Genomic DNA, 24,161 nt, shown 5'->3' with positions numbered 1-24,161 from the left:
AATTATTATGTTTATGACATTCTCAATAGATTGTTAGATAGGCCAAATTTGACGAAATGCCCCTGAAGATTCTCTAGGAACGAAAGTACTTGGGCAATATTTAATAAAAAAACTGTGCTCGATATCTGCCTTTCATTTGATTAAAGTTCATGCTAAATATTTATTGAATCTAGTTATCTGACCCTTTACGTTTGCTCGTTGTGATTTCACGGTTTTAATTTAATCGTCTGCCATTTTTTATTAAATATTGTCGGCTATATAAATATTAAACGATTAAACTAGCGTATGTATATATATATATATATATATATATATATATATATATATATATATATATATATATATATGCTTAAACAGAACCTCACTTTTAACTATCTAAAAATCAAAAATTTAGTTATTGCCGACAATTCAAAGAATTACCTCCTTTTAAATGTAGTTGCATTGGGTTTTTCGATTAACCTTGAGTAAGCCTTTACGTGTCAAGTTCGAAGCTACCATACATTTCAATCCTTATAAAAAACTTTTTTTTGCACATAGTAACAAAAAACACCACTATGTTACTAGCAAAGTTTTTTAATATTCTAACTCTACAATTCTAAGTTACGGTAAGATCAATAATGTTTTAATAGATAATATATGGTAGCTAATTATAATTTATATTCTCTTTCAGCCCTGAAGAAGCCAAATTAATTCTCTTTGGCGAAAACGTTCGGCGAAACAATTGATACACATTAGAGTATTTCTTGCAGATTTCCCCAATATTTAAGAGTTTACTATATATATATATATATATATATATATATATATATATATATATATATATATATATATATATATATACATATATATATATATATATATATATATATATATATATATATATATATATATTATTTTATATTTATTTATTTTATGCAGATGAGTTTGATTCCACTAAAAACCACAGCAAAAACAAATCTGACTCATTTCCTATATTTTAATTTTTCCTATACAATCGTGCAACGTAGCAATATGAGCTTTGTCGAACCACCGAACGTCGAACTAGCCAAAGCCTGCCAATCACGTTCCAATGCCGCAGTACGATTTTGTCAAATGCTACAAAATTGAACGTAATTTGATCGTGTATTTACACCTTTCGACCAAATCGGTGCGATTTGACGGCAAACAAACATGTCAGTCTGTAGCAGTACGACAGAGTTCAGCAGTACGAATTCATTTGCTGGTAAATTTTGAAAATTACATAGCTATAAGTTTTTAAGAGATTTCTTTGAGATTTATAGAGAACAAGAGTGTCTCTGAAAAATAAAATCGCCATCATATGATAAAACCGATAGAAAAAAAGCTGTGAATATTTTGCTTGCCAAATTTCAAAAAGTAAAAGCAGATACTAATCTGTTGGTAAAAAAGAAAATTAATAATTTTCGAACATTTTAAAAAAAGGAATTAAAATTATCTGGATATAATCGCAATTCTTCTAATCTTTTCAGCTTTTCAGCAACCAATCTTTGCACCACCATCTATGTTTCTGTAGATGGTAATGCAAATCATGCATTAATATTGCAGAATTAGGCTTAATATGTTGTTAACTTTAAAATTGTCCCCTAAGGTGTATGTTTTATCATATTTTCATATTAAATAATTTCAAATAAAAATAAAATAATATTTCCTTACTCTATTTAATTTAGATTAATTCAACTTACATTTTATTGATTATTTTGTCAATGTTACATTTACATATGTGAAATATTTGTTTCTGATCAAATAGGGTCTGATCATTAACACTTCCCATGGAGTGTTAATGGGGCTATCATACTTTCTCAATATTTTATTAAAAATATTTAAAATCGAAATTTTATAATTAAATCTTTATAATAAAATTAAAAAATCATTTTCCAATTTGGTTGTAGTTTTTTATACAAAGTCTCCTCAAGATACTATAAACAAATATCCATTATGGAGATTCGATAATTAATTTATGTTACTAATCAAATTTCATATCATTATAAAGCTTTTGAAGCGTGCACTTATAATGTTTTTTATTTAATTTGATGCCTTAGTATATTGTTTAAACAAATTTCACACTTGTAAATGCTTACACGCTGTGCTCCAGTGTGCAATGTCAAATGTTGTTTCATATTGCCTACTTGACCAAACCTCTTGAAACACATGTCACACTTTTAAGGTTTTTGTCCAAAACGTACTGTTAAATGTCATTTTAAAAGGACTTTCTGAGAAAACGACTTAAACTGATTTCACAGTTTTTTCTCCAGTATGCATTCTCAAATGTCTTTTTAAATGATCTATTCGAGAAAACTGCTTAAAACAAATTTCACACTTGTAAGGTTGTTCTCCAGTGTGCATTCTCAAATGACTTTTCAAATGATCCATTCGAGAAAACTGCTTACAACAAATTTCACACTGGTAAGGTTTTTCTCCAGAGTGCACTCTCAAATGTTTTTTCAAATTATTTGATTGAATAAATTGTTTAAAACAAATTTCACACTTGTAAGGTTTTTCCCCAGTGTGCACTCTCAAATGTAGTTTCAAATGACTTGCTGTAGTAAACTGCTTACAACAAATTTTACACTTGTAAGGTTTTTCTTTAGTGTGCACTAGCAAATGCTTTTTTAAACTTCCTGTTTCACTAAATTTCTTAAAACAAATTTCACACTGGTAAGGTTTTTCTCCAGTATGCACTCTTAAATGCTTTTTCAAACTTCCTGATTCACTAAAATGCTTAAAACAAATTTCACACTGGTAAGGCTTTGCTCCACTGTGTACATTCAAATGGTTTTTTAAACCTCCTACTTGAGTAAACTGCTTAAAGCAAATTTCACACTGGTATGGTTTTTCTCCAGTGTGCACTCTCATATGGTTTTTCAAATTATTCGCTTGAATAAATTGCTTAAAACAAATTTCACACTTGTAAGGTTTTTCCCCAGTGTGCACTCTCAAATGTATTTTCAAATAACTTGCTGTAGTAAACTGATTAAAACAAAGTTTACACTTGTACGGTTTTTCTTCAGTGTGCACTATCAAATGATTTTTTAAAGTTCCCGTTTCACTAAAGTGTTTAAAACAAATTTTACACTGGTAAGGTTTTTCTCCAGTATGCACCCTCAAATGCTTTTTCAAACTTCCTAATTCACTAAAATGTTTAAAACAAATTTCACACTGGTAAGTCTTTTCTCCACTGTGCACATTCAAATGGTTAAACCTGCTACTTGAGTAAACTGCTTAAAGCAAATTTCACACTGGTAAGGTTTTTCTCCAGTGTGCACTCTCATATGGTTTTTCAAATTATTTGATTGAATAAATTGCTTAAAACAAATTTCACACTGGTAAGGTTTTTCTCCAGAGTGCACTCTCAAATGTTTTTTCAAATTACTTGATTGAACAAATTGTTTAAAACAAATTTCACACTGGTAAGGTTTTTCTCCAGAGTGCAGTCTCAAATGTTTTTTCAAATTATTTGAATGAATAAATTGTTTAAAACAAATTTCACACTTGTAAGGTTTTTCCCCAGTGTGCATTCTCAAATGTATTTTCAATTGACTAGCTGTAGTAAACTGCTGAAAACAAATTTTACACTTGTATAGGTTTTTTCCAGTGTGTATTCTTAAATGTTGATTTAATCGATCTTTTCTAGAATATTGTTTAAAGCAAATTTTACACTTGAGAGATTTTTGTTCAGTATGCTTTCTTACATGTCGATTTAAATTATCTTTTCTAGTAAACTGTTTAAAACAAATTTCACATTTATAAGGCCGTTTTCCAGTCTGGTTTTTCACATGTTCCATTCTGTGCTGGTAAAAACCTAAAATAAAAACCAAACTTTAAAAATTATATACCTACAGTACTATATATATATATATATATATATATATATATATATATATATATATATATATATATATATATATATATATATATATATATATAAAATATATATATATATATATATATATATATATATTTATATATATATATATATATATATATATATATATATATATATATATATATATAAAATATATATATATATATATATATATATATATAAAATATATATATATATATATATATATATATATATATATATATATATATAAATATATATATAATATATATTGTTATGTTTCTTCTTTCCCAACCAAAGAAAAATAAATAAAAATATCCATCGAAATAAAATTTCAAGATATCAATATAAACAAATTGTATATAGTAATTTAAGATAAGATTTAGTGTAGATAAGAATAGAAATTTGTTTGGCAAACGACCTTTTTCCGTTTCAAACAAAATTATCAAAAAACCTTTGTTTAGAATTAGAAGACATTTTACCTGTAAGATAATCTTTTCATTGTTTGTATAGTCGAGTATTAAATGACCATATTCTAATCTTTTGAAATATGTATAAATGATGTATTGAAAAAACCAATTTTAAAGTAAGCTATTTAGTTTTCTCTGAAACCGAAATTAGGCTTTTCCAAAATCATGGTAAACACAATTTGAGCTTTTTGATTGGACGGTCGTTTTTAAATGGGAATTTGGGAGTCGATCATGAGACAGGAGAAGTCAGTCATATTTTGGTCATCGAAAGGAAACAGTCGTTTGTCTCAAAATAGGGTGTGGTTCGTGAGTTTGGATACCGGCGTAACGAAAAGAAGTGAATAGTTTGAAGAAGGAGATAACAAGTAGATTAAAGGAGGTCCTTGTATCTACCGTGGGCATTTTATAAAGTATATGTGAAAGTATTCTTACATCAAGTTGACAAAAGGAGGTCCTGGTGTCATAAATAAATAGCTGAGTTTGGAGAAGTGAATCAGGTGTTTTTTGTGTAGCCTGCAGGAGGTTTGCAGAGACGTTAAGAAAGAGCCGAGGTGCCAAAGAGGAGAGATCACATCGTTGAGGAGACTGGACTTTTCTGGGTATTTTCCAACATACAACTCAAGAAGAAAATAAGCTGTAAGTGTTTGTACAATTGAATTTTATATCTGTGAAGGATCGTTTCGACATCATGGTCATTAGCATTCAAATTTAAGAACTGAGGTTTTGTTAGGCTAATCAAAAGTTTAAAGTTTTGTGGTTTCTTTTTTCAAGTAAAGAAAATTTTAAGTAAAATTGGTTTTTCACGTAATATAAATGTATGTAGCTTTATAATCTTATTATCATAATAATTTGATTTATTTTCTTGTATGCTGATTGATAAGATAACGACAGAATTTAATAATTGTTTTATTCGTTCATATAAAATAAAGAAACGTAAATCTTTGTAATATAATATATTTGTATTCTTATCCTTTCTTCTCTATCCCGAAAAAAGACAACTAGAAAAGCTTTTTAATCCATCGAACACAGGTAATATAAGGATTATTTTACTTTTGATAACAAATAAGTTATAATTCTTTTTTATTGGCTCAATAAACTAAGTTTGAACTCAAAATAAACAATCATAACAATATATATATATATATATATATATATATATATATATATATATATATATATATATATATACAGTAGACTCCCTCTATAACGAGAACTGAAATGGCAGACTAATTACCTCGTTATAAGCGGATCTCGTTATATCCAACAACAATAATATTGTGCATACATATGAATATGTAGTTTTCTAAAACATTAACTTTCTATAGTGAAGCCATTCGGAGCAATATAAGATGCTAATAAATATTGTTTGAATGGCGTTTTTAAAACAAAGTTGTTTACTTTTATTGTCAATGAAATGCATTAAAACAAAAAAGAGTTGTTTACTTTTACTGTCAATGATATATGTTAAAACATAAAATCTGTATTCTGTAAATATGTATAAAGCGTATAAAGTTATTTTGTCATTTTTGACTGCTTTAAATTGTCCAGTATTCTATCTATCATATTTTCTAAAGATGTGAAACAGTTTTATGCTTCTTCATTTGCGTTTTGTCCTTGGATAAAGTTTCTGACAACCTTTAAAACACTTTCAACATCTTGTCTATTAGGACCCATATTATTAGGTGTGAATGGTCAACCCAATATAATGACACTTGTGAATCATAAATTTTACATTTCCGACTAAGAATCATAAATTGTAAGAAGTTTATTGCGGGCGGCCCGCAGTTAAAAAGGGTATTTATTTATAGCTACGGCTGGGCAAAAACGTAAAAAACACGTTTTGCAATCTTATTTTCTCTCGTTATAAGCAAATTTACCTCGCTATAAAGGTTTATAGTTCAATAGAAATTTCACGGGACATCTAATGTACCTCGTTATAAGCGAAACCTCGTAATAACCGTGTTCGTTATAAAGGGAGTATACTGTATATATATATATATATATATATATATATATATATATATATATATATATATATATATATATATTAAATGGCCAAATATATGGCCTAGGATAACAAATTCGTTAAACTTCCCGTGCTCGAATCGGTATCAATAAAGTGTTAAGATCCTTTCGGCCTATCCCGGCCTATCATCAGACACTTGGGCTGATACATACATATATATATATATATATATATATATATATATATATATATATATATATATATATATATATATATATATATCGACGGTGGAAAAGCAAAACACTTGAAGCGCCATTTTTTAAACTTTACAGGAGAGCCAATTAAAGTTATAATTTTACGAAAAAAATTCATTAAAAATTCAATTTTACGCTTATCTCGATATTAAAAATAACGGTATGTCAGAATTTTTAAACTCTTTATCTACGGTCAGTTTAGAAACTAGAATGATTAATATAAATAAAAATAAGTGGCGTTTAATGATTTTAGTCAAAATATAAAATAAGGCAAAACAATTTAATGTACACACAGACACTTTATTTGGGTAAGGAAAAACGCATTAACCACCACTCTTACCAAATTATGAGATGCATAAAAACAATTTAACTGCATTGGTAAACTTTTATATCTGCTAGGCAGAACAAATTATATGACGCAATACTCTCTAAAATTCCTCGAGAAAAACAACTGAAGTACTTTAACAAGTATAAAAATTGGGCAATGAATAAATTAAGTACCTACCTTCTCTTGTACTAAATAAGTAAAGGAAAAAATAAAAAAAACTAAGATTTTTAAAAGAAGTTTAATTGAAAACATTATTATTTTAACTAAAATACAATAAACGGAAGAAGTAATTGTAACGACAAAGGCACATAATTACGAGTCATCTAATACCTTATTAAACATAATTATTGCACTCTAGTTTTAATTCGACACTTACCTATATCTATCATGACGGTTATGAGAAATAAAATAACGTTTAGAATATAATATTATATTCTAATAAAGTATAAAAACAAAAACTCGTTCGGTATACAAGATAAATCTTGTTTACAATAAGTTTGGGTATTAAACATATACGGCTAACTGATGTGAAATGAAAACAAAAATTAAATATCTAAAACAAAGTTTAACATAACGTAAGTTATATAAACATAAGTTTAAGACACAACGTCGTCTATGTCCGTTTCTGCGAGGGTATCAATTCCTGTAACTGAAGGTAAATTTATATATTCCTTTTGGAACAATTTGGGGATCACCTGATCATCACAAAGTTTTTTTAAATCGTTATATTTTGTTTTAGTTATGGGCAAAGATGTTTTGTACAATTGGTCCACGACCTTTGAATTTATTCCTCCCATGATGATAGGAATAATTTCTTCTTCTTCAGCGGATCTCATGCTACATTTGACTGACATTTGATTGATTTTAGACTTTTTAAAAGTAGCAACTCTGATCTTGCTTATCTTTCCAGTTAAATTACCGCGAAAATATTTGTCAGCAAAGCTTTCATAACCTTGAAAATCTGTATGATCCAAATAACTGACGTTATAAGGCTTTGGTTCTTTTCTAGCTAACTGACAAACTGTAGCCCATTGCGAAGGGGCCCATACAATAGTATTTTTTACAGCGCCTTCTATAACAGAGTGCATAGAATCAACAGACATCTCTGTATGTCCCGGGAGCAAGTAGTTCATTTGGATGCTTAAAATATTTTTACAGTTTTTAAGCGCATTATGAATGGCTGACAAAATGATCCTATTCTTATTCTGTCCGGGACATGAATCGGAATACAGTATGAGGTGTTTCACTGAGATGCGGGCATCCACTAGATCTATGTATTTCTGGATAATAGAAGCAATTTCATTGCTCCCTCGTTTTCCTTCAGTTTCTCCCCAGATGTAACAAAAGCCTTCTCTGCTGCCATTTTCATAAAAACATAAGTTGTATACGGCATATTTCCTTGAATAATAGAGTAACATGCTTTCGCCATGGGGAGTGTTCAATACCTTTTGGAGATCAAAAGATGTACAAATTAAATCTGTGCGTTTCTGACTTATTTCACGATGAAAACAGTACCTTTCCTTGTTAGCTTTCTTTTCCATAAGGTGGTTTTCCTTTTCTGCTTTGCTCTCTTCAGTGTTTGCTGCATCAAATTTAATACATTTGAGACATTTATCTTTCTTAGGAATATGAAAGCCTATATTAAATTCAGTATTAAATATGTTTAAAAACACTTTTTCACTGACATAGTCTATTCCCTCGGATGTTTTCTCGCCTTTGTAAATACGGTACAAATTTTTTTGGTTCTTAAATTCAACTGGTAAGTAAAGTTTAGTAGTATCCTTTCGACAGTAGTGAGAGGGCAGTGCTGGCAACTTCTTGATGAAGTTTATAACGCTTTGCCGTGTAGTTTCCTTAGTTTTATTGGCAGGTATGATTTTACCTCTTAGATCGTCTTTTGCAGATCCCTCAATGGAATTTGTTAGTGTATAATGAACATAAGTTTGTGTAATATCTAGGGTGTTAAGTAGAAACTGCTGGCAGACTCTTCGTCTATCTTCGTTATCATTAATGAAATATTCGTACGAAAAAGAACGTTTCCCACTGTCTTTTGAACGTTTTCTCTTGATAGAATTTCGTCGGCTCATATTTACAATCCAATCACGTTGTCTAGCACTACTCAAACTCCAAAAATGATGAAACAATGACAATCTTCGTTCTTCGGGTACATTCTGGCAGTCATTGCCGCATTTTTTTCCGATACAAGGATTAGGTTTAATTTCTCTTTTAGAACGTATTGTTTCATCTGCTCGGGTATACTCTTGACCTCTATTTTTAAGATCTTTTCTATTCTTTCTATAATTTATTCGTTTTGTTCTTTTACCTTTTTCGCCAACTATTTCAATATCATCTGTTTTACTGGCTAACTCCTTACTTACCTTCTGTGTTTTTTTGACTATCTTTTTCTTAGGCCTTTTATTATGGATAGATGTATCTGAAGACGTGTTACCAGTATCACTCCACGAACTAGAACCATCAGTAAAAAACGGGTCTTCATTATCGGAGATAAATTCACAATATGTCTTTTTGTTAAGTCTGGGTCGTTTGGATCGTTTTGTATTTTGCTTAATATTAATAGGATCAGAAGCAGCATCTTTGGCGACTAAATTTTCCATTGTGTTTGTTATTACATTGCTATCAATTACATTGCTATCAATAGTTCGTTGAAACTCTGCAACAGTGTCAACTAAAATAAAAGAGATGATATTTTATTTATATTTCATAATAGGGCTAATATAACAAGAATCAATAATAGAAAGACTAACAATAAATTATTATGAAGGTACATACAAATGAAGCACCTAAAACGTTCGTAAGTTGAGCATTTCAGAGCCGTGTAATGATAATGTTTGCTATAGTCTATCGCCTACCCTTTTCTAAAATGATATTTAAAACTCAAATCATCATCTATTTTTTATCAACTAGTTGAATCTTGCAAATTAATATTATTGAAAACAACAAATTCCAATACGAACCTATTCCTTCCAAGGTTGGTGGAGTCACAGTATTATGGCCATCGGTATTATTGTTTTGCAAATATTCTATTTGTGGGACATCGGTGTTTTTGTGTATTTCTGAAATAAATTACTACAATTTATTTCTCAAACTATTGTATCCATTAGTACTTGTATAGAGAGAAGCTGTGTGTTCATAACATATCTCAAGAAAAATTTAGTCCAAACACTCGTCATTTACTTTAAATATAACAGGTAGTAGCCTACGTTTCAATTCCACCAATGCGTTTATTAGAAACAAAAACCGCTTTTATCCTTATAAAGGCAGATGACAACATAGGAGAAAGTGAAGTGAAAAGCATACAATGGTAAATATAGTGAATAAATAATTATTAAATATAATACATACCTGATTTATTTATTGACTCATGATTTTTATAAAATATTCTAGAAGATGAAACATGATCACCCATATTTTCAATGCTTATCAAGGGTTGATTATTATCCAATAATGAAGTTAATTCCAAAGATTGTTGTTCCTGTGTAGGGTTTGATGCTATTTCGTCTTCGAAGGATAATTTACGTTTACCACGTACCTGAGAGAATTCGGATATTACTTTTTTATAAAACTTTCTACGGTCCATCACGTGACTGTAAAAAAGTTTTTGAATTAGGCAGTTAATGAATATGACAAATTTAATAGATAAACAACTATTTTATATTTAAAATAATACCATAGACTAATAATAAATAGGATACTTTTAAGATAATTAACAAACAAAAGGTAATCATTTACTTACTCGGTTCTACTATCACCCTTATCGACAAGTCTCAACAAACGTGATCTCTCCTCCCGGTAACGGCTGATCACTGACTGAAGCGACCTTTGATTGGCACTTCTATTTATAACTTCGTCACTTGCAAAAATATCGTTGAAAAAACGTTGCATTAAGCGACACGTTAGTTAAATAATCAGAAAAATGTATATCTTAAACGACACTAAACATTATTTACAACTGAAGTCAAAACAACTTGGCGCCATTTATAAAAATTATAATGCTGTCGGTTAATTTAAAAACATTTGTGATAATTTTTTAAACGTTACATTAAGCGACACTTCGTATTTTATTAAACATCTTTCAAAACAAATTGAACGCCATTCAACCCATTCTGAAAATATGAGGAAAACACATTAAATACGCGATGTGCAATAAATGTTAGATAGGAAAAATAATTTAAGTCACCTACCACTAACTAGTATGAACACAGAAAAACACTTTAAGTGTTATTAGTAACATAGTTCAGGGTAAGGAAAAACAATTTCACCACCTCATGCTAGCTAAAAAGGGAAAGCATAAACAATTGGAATGCCAAATATATCAAATGGGTGTTAACTTAAGAGCAACCTATACGGAAATTGACAAAATTTTGTGTCGGTACAATTATCGGTGATAAAAAATTATCCACAAAACTGCAATACTTTAAGCGACATCAAAGTCCTCAGAGAGTGATGAAACTAATACCAATCGACGCAGAAAAAAATGCTGATTTCAGTTATATATAAAAGTCATTTTTGACCAAAATGTCGCTTCAAGTGTTTTGCTTTTCCACCGTCGATATATATATATATATATATATATATATATATATATATATATATATATATATATATATATTGTTAACATATGTAAAATTTAAAATAATATTGGTTTGCTTTTAATATATTTCAAAGTACAAAATATAATAATTCAACTAATAATATATATACCTATATATACCTATATATAATATATAATATATATATTATATACATATATATATATATTATATATATATATATATGTATATATATATATATATATATATATTAAATGGCCAAATATATGGCCTAGGATAACAAATTCGTTAAACTTCCCGTGCTCGAATCGGTATCAATAAAGTGTTATGATCCTTTCGGCCTATCCCGGCCTCATCAGACACTTGGGCTGATACAAATTCAAACTCGGAAAGTCCAAAGAATGTCTCCCAAAACTTCACTACAACAGTAGTTAGCTTACAAAGGCGCCACCTGCTTTGGCGGCCGTGAACGAAAACGATATGATAATATCGTTTTCTGTATCCTCTGTGCTATGCGAATCTTTTACATATCTTTTACATATATATATATATATATATATATATATATATATATATATATATATATATATATATATATAGTTAAAATATGTAAAATTGAAAATAATATTGGTTTGCTTTTAATATATTTCAAAGTACAAAATATAATAATTCAAATAATTCAACTAATAAACTATAAAAGATATTTCGTAGAAATGAAAGTCCATTATCCTGGATTACGTGTAGTAAACAAAATTTAAAGATACGCATAAATTATTTTCTTTGTAAAATATATTCGAGTGACGTGAGTGAGCTTAGTGAAATCGTGAACAATGCGAGCGGGTTTTCCAAATAGATTTGTACGTCGAGATACAGTAAATAAGACAATAGAATAGAAATATTTAGAAAATATAATTCTCCGTTAGTTTCTTAAGAATTTGTAGAAACCGATTAGCATGTTAATAGTTTTTAGGCAATTTATAATTGTAGGTAAAATTGTTTGTTATCTAAATGGTAGATGGGGATAAGTGTGACGAATTTTGATTGGAGGAGATTGAAAAAAGTGTGATAGGTATGTAGGAATGAGAGTTTAGCTAGATTTTTGAGGGAGAAAAGATAAACAGTTGTTTTTCCAAGGGTTCAAAGGAACAGTCGTTGTTCTCTGGTGGTTCTCCAGAGGTAGTAAGCAGTAGAAGTGAATGTTTGTGAGTTTTCTTGGAGTAAGTGTATCTGACGGAAGCTGATCCAGTAAAATATTGTAAGTTATATTTTTCTACTTATATTCCAAGAGTCACTGTCCGACCGGAACGAGAGATTCAGTTTATCGAGAGGAGAAGAGGCTAGCATCATTTGAACGATACGTGCATTTGAAAGAGATCATTAAAGACGATAGGCTCGCAATAATTTGTTGTGACTGCTGATTACCTAGGGGACTGCTAAGAATAGATAGTGTAGGCTACAAGGAACAAGGATTTGGACAGTTTTTCTTTATTAACACTACATTTTTTAACAATTGCTTTAGAAAAGATAGGAATATTTTGATCAAGAGATTTAGAACAACAATTTTGCTTTGAAATTTTAATTTATATTGTATATAACATTAAATTTTGAAGGTTCACGTACGTAGAACAAAATTTTGATAATCATTATATGAGATATTTTTTATTGAAGATATTTGAGTGTGAATTTTATTTCAATATATAATGTATCATATATTTTTTTATTATTCCGGTATTCTGTGGACCTTACCTATCATATGTAAAGCATAGATATTGAAGCACGAGTATAACCCTGAGATAAGAAAATTAAATAGTGTGATAAAATCATAATCGCATCATTTAAATAAGTTTAATTAATTAATTAATTAGCTAATTAATTGCTTGGCGCAATACCCGTTAAAAAGAATTCAACCGACAAGACGCCTCAACTAACAACCTCGTTCATCATCCTCACAGCTATTGTTAACAATGTCCTTTATACAAACGTTCCAAACAATGTTAAGAACCTGGCGATATGTTTTAACGATGTAAAAACTGATTGTAGTCGAACTGAATGGGCTCTAATGGATCATGATGTGGTGAATTATGGACAGCTTTCAGTATTTTTCAAAAGAATACCAACGTCAGGAGGAGCATTCTACAAAATCGTGCTAATATCCCCAAATAACACCGAAAGTGATTCAAAATGGTACAAAACTAATAATGATGTCATCGGGCAATATGGTTCATCGATTATACTTTTAACTATCGTATTAGTAATAAATGTATTTCTAACGATTATTATCATTATAAATTTTTTTGTAAATCGCAAATGTAAATCATCTTGCATTAAAATAAATATGTAAAAAAGTAAGACAGTGTTTTTTTAATAAAACTAAAATAATACGTTTAATCTTTTATTTAAAAATTCTAATTTACACAGGTAATATCTTTTCACAAAACCATTGGCGGAGGTGATCCACATTTCTCTCGGTGCAGGAAAATAATACAGTGGCGTGACAAGCGTAGGCATTATGAATAAAGTTTCCAGTAGCACAAGGTGTACCATCAAACTTGCAAGCAGCAATAATGATGGGAAAAACTCAAAAAATATTACATTTCTTTTGTAAAAATTCTGCTTTTTGTTCTCCGCGAACGTAAATGTAGTCAGAAGCGTACAACAACTTAGATTCTAGTATTTAATTCTTTTTGGAATATTCAACATCCCCATTAGAATACCGAACACCATGAACGTGGAGACATAAATATATAATGGCATCGTTTATGCCAATTTCAATGGTAAGCCCTTTGGGTACAAACCACCCTCTACGGTGAATCCCTGAATGTTATTCTGATGATGACTGCTTGTCTGCTACTAACACTTCATTCAACTAATTTAATCTTTTTAAATGATATTTTTGACAACTTCGGTTAGAGAAAAGTATTCGAGTAGGCTGTCGTGAACAATTAAACAGTACGCTCGAGTGTCTGCTGGAAAACCTTCATTTGCTTCGATTTCCAACTTAACATCAACAGTTCCTGATCTGAATGAAGTATCATCCTGTTTGGAGCAGTCGAACGCAAACAAGGCATATTTCAAGTCATTAATTCAATTTTCACATCATCATTGAGAAAGACATGTTTGACCTTGAGTTCCATGCTTGTAACAGTTAAAGATACTGTTGTTGTCGTTGTGGCATTAGGTTCTTCCACTAAAATACAGTCCCTATCATTACGTGCTCGAGCAAATCGAAACACTTAACGACGACCATAAGTTAATTTATTGTAATCGTTGAAAATTTTAAAAATATGTTATATCGGAATCAGTAAACCAAAGCTGTCTATTGATAAATGTGGATTATTCGGATAGTTTCATCCTGCGGTACTGAGAAACTTGGAATCTTAAGGAGTATAACACAACAAACTGCAAATAGTGCTAACTACGCCTAGATCTCGAACGATTTCGATATCGTGTGAACTTTGGATATATGTACATGTATCAAACAAGAAGGCTCCAGCATTCGGTGCAAGAGAAACAGTTCCATTACCCACTTTCGTTATACTTCTTTTAATTTCCAAAATTGTTTCGTGTATATAGCAAAAAATGCATCTGATTGATTTATGATAAATTCAACAACGTCGCTATTGTTAAATCACTTGATGTAAGGTGTGTATGTACGAAATTCTTCTTTTCTAATAGTATCGTTGAACAGAGGTTTTTGGTAAATGTCGAAAATGGGTGGCTGAGGTTCCTGAACCTGTCGTAACGATGTGCTGAACGTTCAACAGTTCGAACCGTGGGAGTGTCGATAATCACGCATCTATTTCCACGACGAGACGATGAGGTGGGGTCCTGAGCGGCTATTTAAGGCGAGCGATTGGCGGAATTAAAGAAGTCTGGTGGCTAACGCTCTAGGCTCCCTGACTCACTAGTGTATTGAATCTGCGAGCCAACCCGGACAGAGAGACTTCCGTAGAGAGGATTATACTCTGCCCTTAATCAAGCAGAACCCGTGGGTATCGTGCATTGAACGTTACCGTCAACTCTGACTCAGAGTATAGCATGGATCTGCACAGCCGAATATTTCGATTACGAGTGCGTTTGGCGATTCCGCTGGATTGAGGTGGAAGAAAGTATAAGTCTGCGTGCGATTAAATCCACGTATTCCATTTTTTTGTTAGTCATAATAATTTTTCTTTTACAGACGTCCGCCGTGGAATGCACTCTCGCGGGATCCAGACGGGGACATAGAACACATTTTATTTTTATTGTTGTATATACGTTGAAATTAATAGATTTATTTTTATTTCAACCTGTGTTTTACTGAGTCTGTCACTTCGAAAGAGCTACCCGTTACAAGAGTAGACTCGATACCCTTAAAACATTGTCCGGTTGATCTGAAGAATGCATTTTTCCTGGTGCCAAAACTCTATCTAAAGAGAAACCCAATAATTTCCCAAGACTATCGTCTTTATCGAAAGTAATGGTGTGATCCTGACAGAAAATTTCACATTTAAGCGTATTGTTGTTCGGTCTTGAAGTAAACTCCCGAACCAAATTGTATTTACGCTTCCATATCAGTAATTTCATAGCATACGAATTGAATTTCAATATTACGCAGCTTCGCACGATCATTTTGCTCATAGAAATAAAACTTTCCACCATCGATGTTTGTAATTGAATTAAATGTATGAAATCCCAACACTGCTACATAATACTGTCGAAACGGATCAAACATAAGAGGACTCATATGTGGTAAAAGATGTAGTAAGTTAAATACCAAAATATGTTAAAAACTTATTTAGTTTACTTATACTGTTACATGTTTTTTGTTTTATTTTTCTCATAATATGGCAGTTCACAAAATACACATTTACTTTCCATATACCTGCCGCAAACATCACTCCATCCATGTTTATCATAATCTTTCATGCAAGGTAAATACTCTTCTAGTGAGTGACGAATATCTTGAGGTATTTCATACCAAACACTGCTTGTTATATTTTCCATAAAATGCGAATGGCACGTCTCATGGTTGCATTGTAGAGAAACTTTAAGTACAAATGTCCACAGTGTATTTGATTATAACTTTGATATTAATCGTTATTGTAGAAAATTCTTCCACCGTTCAAATATGATACTAGTTCTCGTGGTGGTTTCAAGCAACCATATGAATCAAAGTACTCCAGGTTGTTGTTTATCTTCTTGTAAGCTACCCAATGTGTACCGGGGTTCGTTGAAATGTGAAGATTAATTATAGCACATTCACGTTTACTAGGGTTACGTGGTAAATTATCTCTCATAAAAACACCAAGAAAATTTGGAATTTTAAGTAGTTTAGCAAATTAGTTAAAGCTCTATTAGGTAGCTTCAGCGGGAGTTTTTTGACTACTTTAAATATAATTAAAAGCCATCTTTAGCGTTTTTTCGAAGGTATAATCCTTTGACTAGATGTTTCATAGCTTTAATGTGACGTTTATCCTCTTCTAGTTTCTTTTGAGCATTCTTTGAATCAATCACAGTCTTGGCAATTGCGCTTGCGCCCCCGCCTAACTACCAAGAACTGATAAGCCTGCAAAGATGGGGATTAAAGGTAAAATACCAACCGATTGCAACAGCTGTTCTAGCTGCTGCAAGTGCAAGAAGGGCTGATTTGTGCAGATTTAGTGACGGAGGAGTTCGTTCAATTTTCTGATAATTGGTTACAGAACATGTCGCTTAAATGAACTAACACCTTTACCACGTTTCATGCCTACCCAGTTTTCGTTTATTGCTTTCATTGCTTTGTTTACCAACATTGAAATGAATGGATTCTTGTAAAATTCCTTTTTTATATAACAACGTGTATAGAATATATGCCAATCACAAGATAAAGGTCATTCAACAAGACAAGACACTACCAGTAGAAAACTTAGATTTTGTCGATAAGGTGACAAGAACCAGTAAACATGGCGCATTGCTACCATATTCTTTTCGTGCCATCATAAAACATCTAAAAGATATTACGCAATCCTCAAAAACATTGCATCACGCTATTAATAACAAGCTTAATCATGTCAAAAAGGAAGAGCTGAAAACGGAGGAAGATAAAAAAAGAAGCTGGCGATGACGATGTATTTTCCGATGCAGTATCAACTGATCAAGTTAACATACATGAAATTTTTGATCCTAATGTTTCGAAAGAGGCTATTAATGAATATATCGAGCAATATCCTCCAATGAGCCATAAGTATATAAAAGAGTTTTGGATGAAAGATGATAAAATTGATAAAAACTATGGACCTATATACAATGATGAAATTGGTTGGATGTTAGGTAAACGGCGAATAAACTTTAACAAAAACAAAGGTAGTGTACAAGTCATCAGTGACGGTAGTGGGGAAGGAGGATGGGTACCGGAAATGCCAGGTCTATACCAACTAATTTTCTATAATAGTCCAGAATATTATGATAATAATGATTTAAAATACTATAAAAAGTTTATAAATAGTACAGGAGCTCATCTGGATGCCATAGGTCGTCTTAAAGATGCAACTGGAGAAAAATATCATATTATCAGCCACTACTTAAACCTATCGATGCAACAACGAAGAAATCACCACCAAAAACTCGATCTACTGCATTAAAGAGACCACCTTTCGAAGGTCTCGTCCGTTTAGCAAAAGCGACTCGTTCATCGTCCACGTCTCCTCCAACATCGCTATCTTCATCACCCAGCTCCAAAGAATCGGGGCTCGTCGGTGGTTCTCAATCGATCTACAATGATAATCCTATTGAATATGTGTATTGGGATGATCCAAACGAACTATGTGACAGACTCAAATTTCTGATTGCTTCCCAAGAAGCAAGAAACACATCCCACAATAACGAAATTGTTGCCATTATCAACGAATTACGTGAAGCAGTTATTATATATTAATGTTAGGTTGGATTATTGGACATCATTTTCAATAGGAGTGTTGACAAGTTTGGTCGTCATCATTATCGTTCTAATGAAATAAGGATATTAAACGAGATCCTCCTGTAGCAGGTATACATCTTTCCAACAAGAAATACGTAGATGACCGCATTGTTAAAGTCAAAAATTTTATACGAAAAGAGTTAAATTTGAGACGCAAAGAATATAATGCAAAAGATGCTCAACTTGAACAAAAAATCTCAAACTCCATCAGTAATATTGAGAGCAATTTTATTAAAACAATTAATGGGTTAGCTGATGAAAATAAAATGGTTGGTTTGAAAAAATCTGATTTATCAAAAGACATACATGATTTTAAAAATGATCTAGATATATTTAAACATGAAATGGAGAAGAGCATTAGAGATGCTGCCTACCAAATTACACGAAATTAAATTACAGAAGAGCATTAGAGAACGATTTCCGAAGTGGAAATTGAAACGTCAATAAACTTACTTTAACCTTTAATTGTGGCTTATTTCCACTTAAGTAGTAACAACTTTAAAATGCCACAAGAAAATAGCTTCAGAACAATATACACAAAATCTGATGAAAGCGCTGGAAATAGAAAAAAAGATTAAAACAAGGGATCCTAATTCACATGATTTAGACAATCGTCTTGAGGTAATAGAAGAATACATCGAAAATAAGAAAATAATAAAAGCATATAAAAACTAGGAAACAATGACTTAAAGCGTTAGAAGATGAAAAGGTTTAGAAGAGTGAAGATGTCCGATGTAAAAAAGATGAAAAGTAAAAACATAATAAACATATAATAGGATTCATGATATTGAACAATGGCAGAAAAGTATTCGAGATGAATCAGATATGAGATCTTTATTAGATGATCGAGTATCTGATCTGTAAAAGACTTTGTTCGAGCTGGATGAACGTTTATCTGCAGAAGTAAAAGAAATACAAGACTCACTTGCTATATTTAACACATATTTACACCCTTTAGTCCAAAGAGTTAAAGCGTTAGAAGGTAGACATGGCGTATTCCAAAGAGAAGACACAACTAGTTAACGAGCTTCATAAGCAAGCACGAAAAAATTATCGAGACGACGTACAATCATTAAAGGCTTAGATGATTTATGGCAGATGGACTTGGCTGAAATGCGGTCTCATTCTTATAATAATAGAATTTTTAAATTAATTTTAGTTGTGATTGATTGTTTCTCGAAATACCTTTGGACTCGTCCATTAAAGACAAAAACGGGTGAGGAGCTAACTCAAGCATTTTCGAATTTACTCAAACACAGTAAACGAACACCGAAAAATCTGCAGTCGGATCAGGGAACTGAATTTTACAAGTTTCAAAATTTAATGAAAAAACATAAAATAAATCACTACTCTGTTTTTACTACCATGAAAGCAGCCATAGCTGAAGGCGTCATTAGAACGTTGAAATCCAAACTATACAAATATTTCAGCTTACACAATACATCCAAGTGAATTGACATATTACCCAAAGTTACGTCTGAATACAATAATACAAAGCATTCAAAAACGGCGAACAAACCATCACAAGTGAACAAAACCAATGAAAAGATTTTAAATAACAAGTTTAGCATCAGCAAAACCAAAATGTTATTCGACAAGGGGTACGTTCCAAGTTGGACAACAGAATTATTCAAAGTTACTAAAATCAATATTGCCAACCCTGCAACATACATGCAGGGCACACCGATAAAAGAATTTTACAATGAAGAATTACAGAAAACAGCTAATCCTAATACTTACTTAGTTAAAAAAGTTTTACGTCGTAAAGATAAAAAAATGTATGTCAAATGCTTGGTCTTAATGCAAAACATAATAGTTATATTGATAATGACGCTATCATCTAAAAAGGTGGGGAACTACTTTTTAACAACCGACGTGGGAGGGGACAAAAGTATGAAAAATTGAGGAGAATCTCGTTTTTTGTTCTCAGTTTGTTGCAGCCAATCAGCTACTAAAAATGTATTCCCAAGATTCTAGATCATAATCATTCTTTTAATGACAAATTTCAAATTCTTCACATTCAAAATAAAGGCCATAACCTATCTTTGTTAGAATCTATGGGAATTAACAAATTAAAAACACAGATATAATTCTGAATGACCAACTTGAGATGAACAGTTCTCCACTCCTCAACCTATTTCATTAAAGACTATAAAGTGTAAACGCATACCAAAAATAGATCACTTTTTTTGCAATTAGATCAGCAATTTTACTCTATAATGGTGGTTTTGATGATTTTATTCTTGTTAGACATACAAAAAAATTTCAAAATGATATCGTCCCCTTAATACTAGAACTAGGTAACTCGAAATTTTACGATTTTGAGTTATCTACCGTTACCAATATAATTTTTGATAATAGCTATGTCATAAGTTCGAAAAAAAAATTGTTGCTAAAAGTGGTCACATTGAAATATCTAAATGTGCAACTGACAACGCCAAAAATTTCTACTGCAGCAAGTGTTTAACTTGACATACCTAATTGTACGCCCGGGCAACCCGTGTTATGCATTGCCTCCTCCGGATATTCTTTAAGATACCTATTTGTGCAGTTCGTCATAGCATATGTTGTGAGTGACATTGTTGCTTTATTTTTCGTAATATTTTTTGAAACAAAAGTAAAAATGTCTACAAGAGCCAAATATATATTAAGATTAGTACGTGACCAGTTAACAGAAACAAAAGGTGAGTGTTTAAATACTATTTGGAAAAATAAATTTGTTAAAATCGTTGGAGAGCTTATTTTTATAGATTAGGTATTTGTCGATTCATTAGTTTTTGAACATAAATATAAAATTGATACCGTAGGATACTATTTTTATGTGATAAGCATAATATGCCGAGTATGCATATTATGGTGAACTTATTTTTAGAACTTATTTAGTAAAGCCTATGAAAATAAATTTGTTTACATTTTTTAGCGGTTTAAGACTAATAAACTATTAGACTATTTAAGATTCGTTAAAGTTTTTTAAATAGTTGTTTTTTGTAAAACGTATAGGTATCTTTCTTTCTTTCTTTAAACTTAGTTTAAAAAGTACTAAAGTATTTTTTATTTTCAGATGAGAATACTGAGGTCCTTCCGTCCACTTCCAAACAACGTTATAACGATTCGGAAACAGACTCTGATCCCTATTCTCCTGATCACTCGGAATATAATCCGGACTCTGATGATTCTTCTGACAATGAACTTGCTCTCGGAAATGGAACTTTTCAAACTATTAACAACGAATGCTTGTTTAGCTACCTGTAAACGAAAATGGACAGAAAAATTTTCCTATGAAGAGAGATTGTCGATTTTTCGAAGATATTACCAGTTAAAATCCTACGAAAGAAAACGAGACTTTATTAATGGCCATACAGAAAAGAAAGATAAAAAATGGCATACTGCAGAACAGTCCAGACGTCAAAAAACCATTTTATTCTATTTACCTAAAAATGCGAATAGAATCCAGGTTTGTAAAAGCGATAAAGCATCTATGGAAACCGAATATCTCACTCACATAGCAGCCAAGAACAGAGCCCGTGATGAAAAGAGATTAAGTAGACAGTTAGCAGAAAATTTTAACGGTACACTCATAAGTTGCAATTTTGATCTTCAACAAGTTCTTTTGTTACCAAATGACCCAAAAAATAACGCTTTATTTTACAAACAAAGACTAAAAGTATTTAACTTCACCATTTATAATACAGTGTCTAAACAGGGTGATTGCTTCATGTGGACCGAGGTTGAAGGAAAACGAGGCAGCTGTGAGATTGCCACTTGTTTATACCAATACTTTGAATCTTTGCGGGAACAAGTAACTCAGGTTCAGTGTTTTAGTGATAGATGTGGTGGACAAAATTTAAATAAAAACGTCGCTAGTATGTCCTTAACAGCTGTTCAACATATTCCACATTTGGAAAGCATTGAACTAAACTTTCTAGTTTCTGGCCATAGTGAAATGGAGTGCGACTCCATGCACTCAGCCATTTCAACAGACTTCAAAAGAGTAGGCAAAACACATTTACCACAAGACTGGAAAAAAATTGCTAGATGTGCCCGGAGAAAAGGAGATAAACCGTACATCATTCATAACATTACTCACGAACAAATATTGGATTGGAAAAATCATGCGGATAAAATTTTAATTTTCAGAGGTAAGGACGAAAGAGGGCAGCAAGTAGCATGGCAGAAAATGTGTTGTATGTTCTTTTCTAAATGCGAACCATCCATTATGAAATTTAAAGAAAACTTTAACAAAGAATTTAGAACTTTAAATTGCCAGAGAAGGACAAAATCGACTCAAAATATAACTACAATAATGACATTGTTTAATACCAAATCTCCCGCAATTCCTCTGGAAAATAAGGATTATTTTGAAAACCTGCCTTTTAAAGCAACAGGAAGAGAAGTATCAAGTGGATCTGAGTGTGAGACCAAGTCATAAGTGAGACCAAGTGAAAGAAAAATATTGGCTATAATTATTAGTTAAGTTCTTCTACTTTTTTTGTTATATTTTGATCAAAATATGTTAATAAATTTCTTTTTTGGTATTAAAAAGTTATACTTATTGCTACGTCGACAACTAGGTGTATTTAATTTTTTTAAAAATTTTAATTGCTACAACTAGATATCTTGATTTTGAATAACAAAAAAAACTAAAACAAGGCTTTAGAACGCTTACAATTAATCAGAAGTTAGGTTTATTTCAACTTCTTGCTATAAATAGTAAGAAAAAAATTCATTTACTGTAATACAGCATGGTTTGTTTCTTTTCAGATTTAAAACTGCTCTCCTGAAAAATAGCAAATTTTGAGTTACCTAATTGTAGTATTAAGGGGACCATATATGAATGGAACATGAACACTGAGCCAGCTGGCTGCAATACAATCAGTTTATAACAAGAAACAGTTTCTAAATAAAACTATTGGGAAAAACCCTTACCCAATTTGTGAAGAAAAGTGAGATCCTAAGACAAAATGATTTGAATTCAGGCCATCACAAACCACATAAATCAGTTAAAGCCAATTTAAAATTTTCTGCTACAAAGTGCCAATTAATGAAAATCTACAGGTTAATATAATTTTCTATTAATAATTTTTTTAAACCAATTTCCAGATTGGACATAAAAACAACAAGAAGAAATGTAAAATGTAATGTTTATTAGAATCAATTGTGGATTAATGCCTTATACATAATATTTAATGTAGATAGATTAAATTAAAGATTTACCATCTCTACATATTTGTAATATTTCACTCACCTAAGTTATCTTCATCTGCTTCATTCTTTAAGTCTCCAAGATCAAGGGATGTAGTTAGCTGACTTTCTGTATTATATCCTTGCTCATCTTGAGTAAGTTCTTTCTTAATTTCAGCTTTTATTTCTATTTCTAATAAATACAAATTATATCAAATTGTTTACGATAATAAGTTTAGTTATCTTACCTGGTTTGTTATCTGCTTTATCATTACAGGCGTCAATATTATTTGTTGATCTGTGTAACTGACTCCCTGCATATATTTCACTACAATTTAAAAAACCTTCCTTAACTTCAATTTTAAGTTCCATAGCTAATTCCATCGGCCTTAACAAATAAAAACTAAAAAATATTGGAAACACATAAATATGGTTAAACTGTTGAGTTTACCGAGTTTACCGAAAGTGAAAGTACAAGCTGAAAACAGCGGCAAATGTCAAAAATATTTCGGTTTACCAGTGTTGGCATGTTTGTATAATGCATATCCGTACCTCAGAACAAAAGTGTATTAAGTCACAAAATATGAATTTTACA

At 31.0% G+C, this 24,161-nt stretch overlaps 2 protein-coding genes across 2 annotated transcripts; both read right to left on the bottom strand.

Annotated features, from left to right (window-relative positions):
* Window positions 1-840: 840 nt before the first annotated feature.
* LOC140450209 (uncharacterized) lies at window positions 841-24,042 on the bottom strand. Its single transcript, XM_072543692.1, has 3 exons — window positions 23,815-24,042; window positions 23,631-23,759; window positions 841-3,817 (listed from the first exon to the last, which is right to left on the bottom strand). Exons 1-3 carry the CDS (start codon window positions 23,948-23,950, stop codon window positions 3,204-3,206), a joined length of 879 nt encoding a protein of 292 aa, XP_072399793.1. The 5' UTR covers window positions 23,951-24,042; the 3' UTR covers window positions 841-3,203.
* Window positions 7,283-10,689, bottom strand: LOC140449725 (uncharacterized). The gene is made up of 4 exons (XM_072543046.1): window positions 10,632-10,689; window positions 10,241-10,482; window positions 9,853-9,951; window positions 7,283-9,563 (listed from the first exon to the last, which is right to left on the bottom strand). Exons 2-4 carry the CDS (start codon window positions 10,473-10,475, stop codon window positions 7,474-7,476), a joined length of 2,424 nt encoding a protein of 807 aa, XP_072399147.1. The 5' UTR covers window positions 10,476-10,482; window positions 10,632-10,689; the 3' UTR covers window positions 7,283-7,473.
* Window positions 24,043-24,161: the final 119 nt, after the last annotated feature.

Source organism: Diabrotica undecimpunctata, chromosome 9 (genome assembly GCF_040954645.1).
Source record: "Diabrotica undecimpunctata isolate CICGRU chromosome 9, icDiaUnde3, whole genome shotgun sequence".
NCBI classification, from domain to species: Eukaryota; Metazoa; Arthropoda; class Insecta; order Coleoptera; family Chrysomelidae; genus Diabrotica; species Diabrotica undecimpunctata.
This window is presented reverse-complemented; position numbering and strand designations above follow the sequence as displayed.

Excerpts from the sequence above, each read along its gene's own strand:
- LOC140450209 (XM_072543692.1), bottom strand. The coding sequence starts at position 23,950 with ATGGAATTAGCTATGGAACTTAAAATTGAAGTTAAGGAAGGTTTTTTA. Across the intron at positions 23,760-23,814 it reads TAAAGCAGATAACAAACCAG|AAATAGAAATAAAAGCTGAA; the intron begins GTAAGATAACTA and ends TGTATTTATTAG. Across the intron at positions 3,818-23,630 it reads AGCAGATGAAGATAACTTAG|GTTTTTACCAGCACAGAATG; the intron begins GTGAGTGAAATA and ends TTTTTATTTTAG.
- LOC140449725 (XM_072543046.1), bottom strand. The coding sequence starts at position 10,475 with ATGGACCGTAGAAAGTTTTATAAAAAAGTAATATCCGAATTCTCTCAG. Across the intron at positions 9,952-10,240 it reads TGAGTCAATAAATAAATCAG|AAATACACAAAAACACCGAT; the intron begins GTATGTATTATA and ends AATTTATTTCAG. Across the intron at positions 9,564-9,852 it reads ACCAACCTTGGAAGGAATAG|TTGACACTGTTGCAGAGTTT; the intron begins GTTCGTATTGGA and ends CTTTTATTTTAG.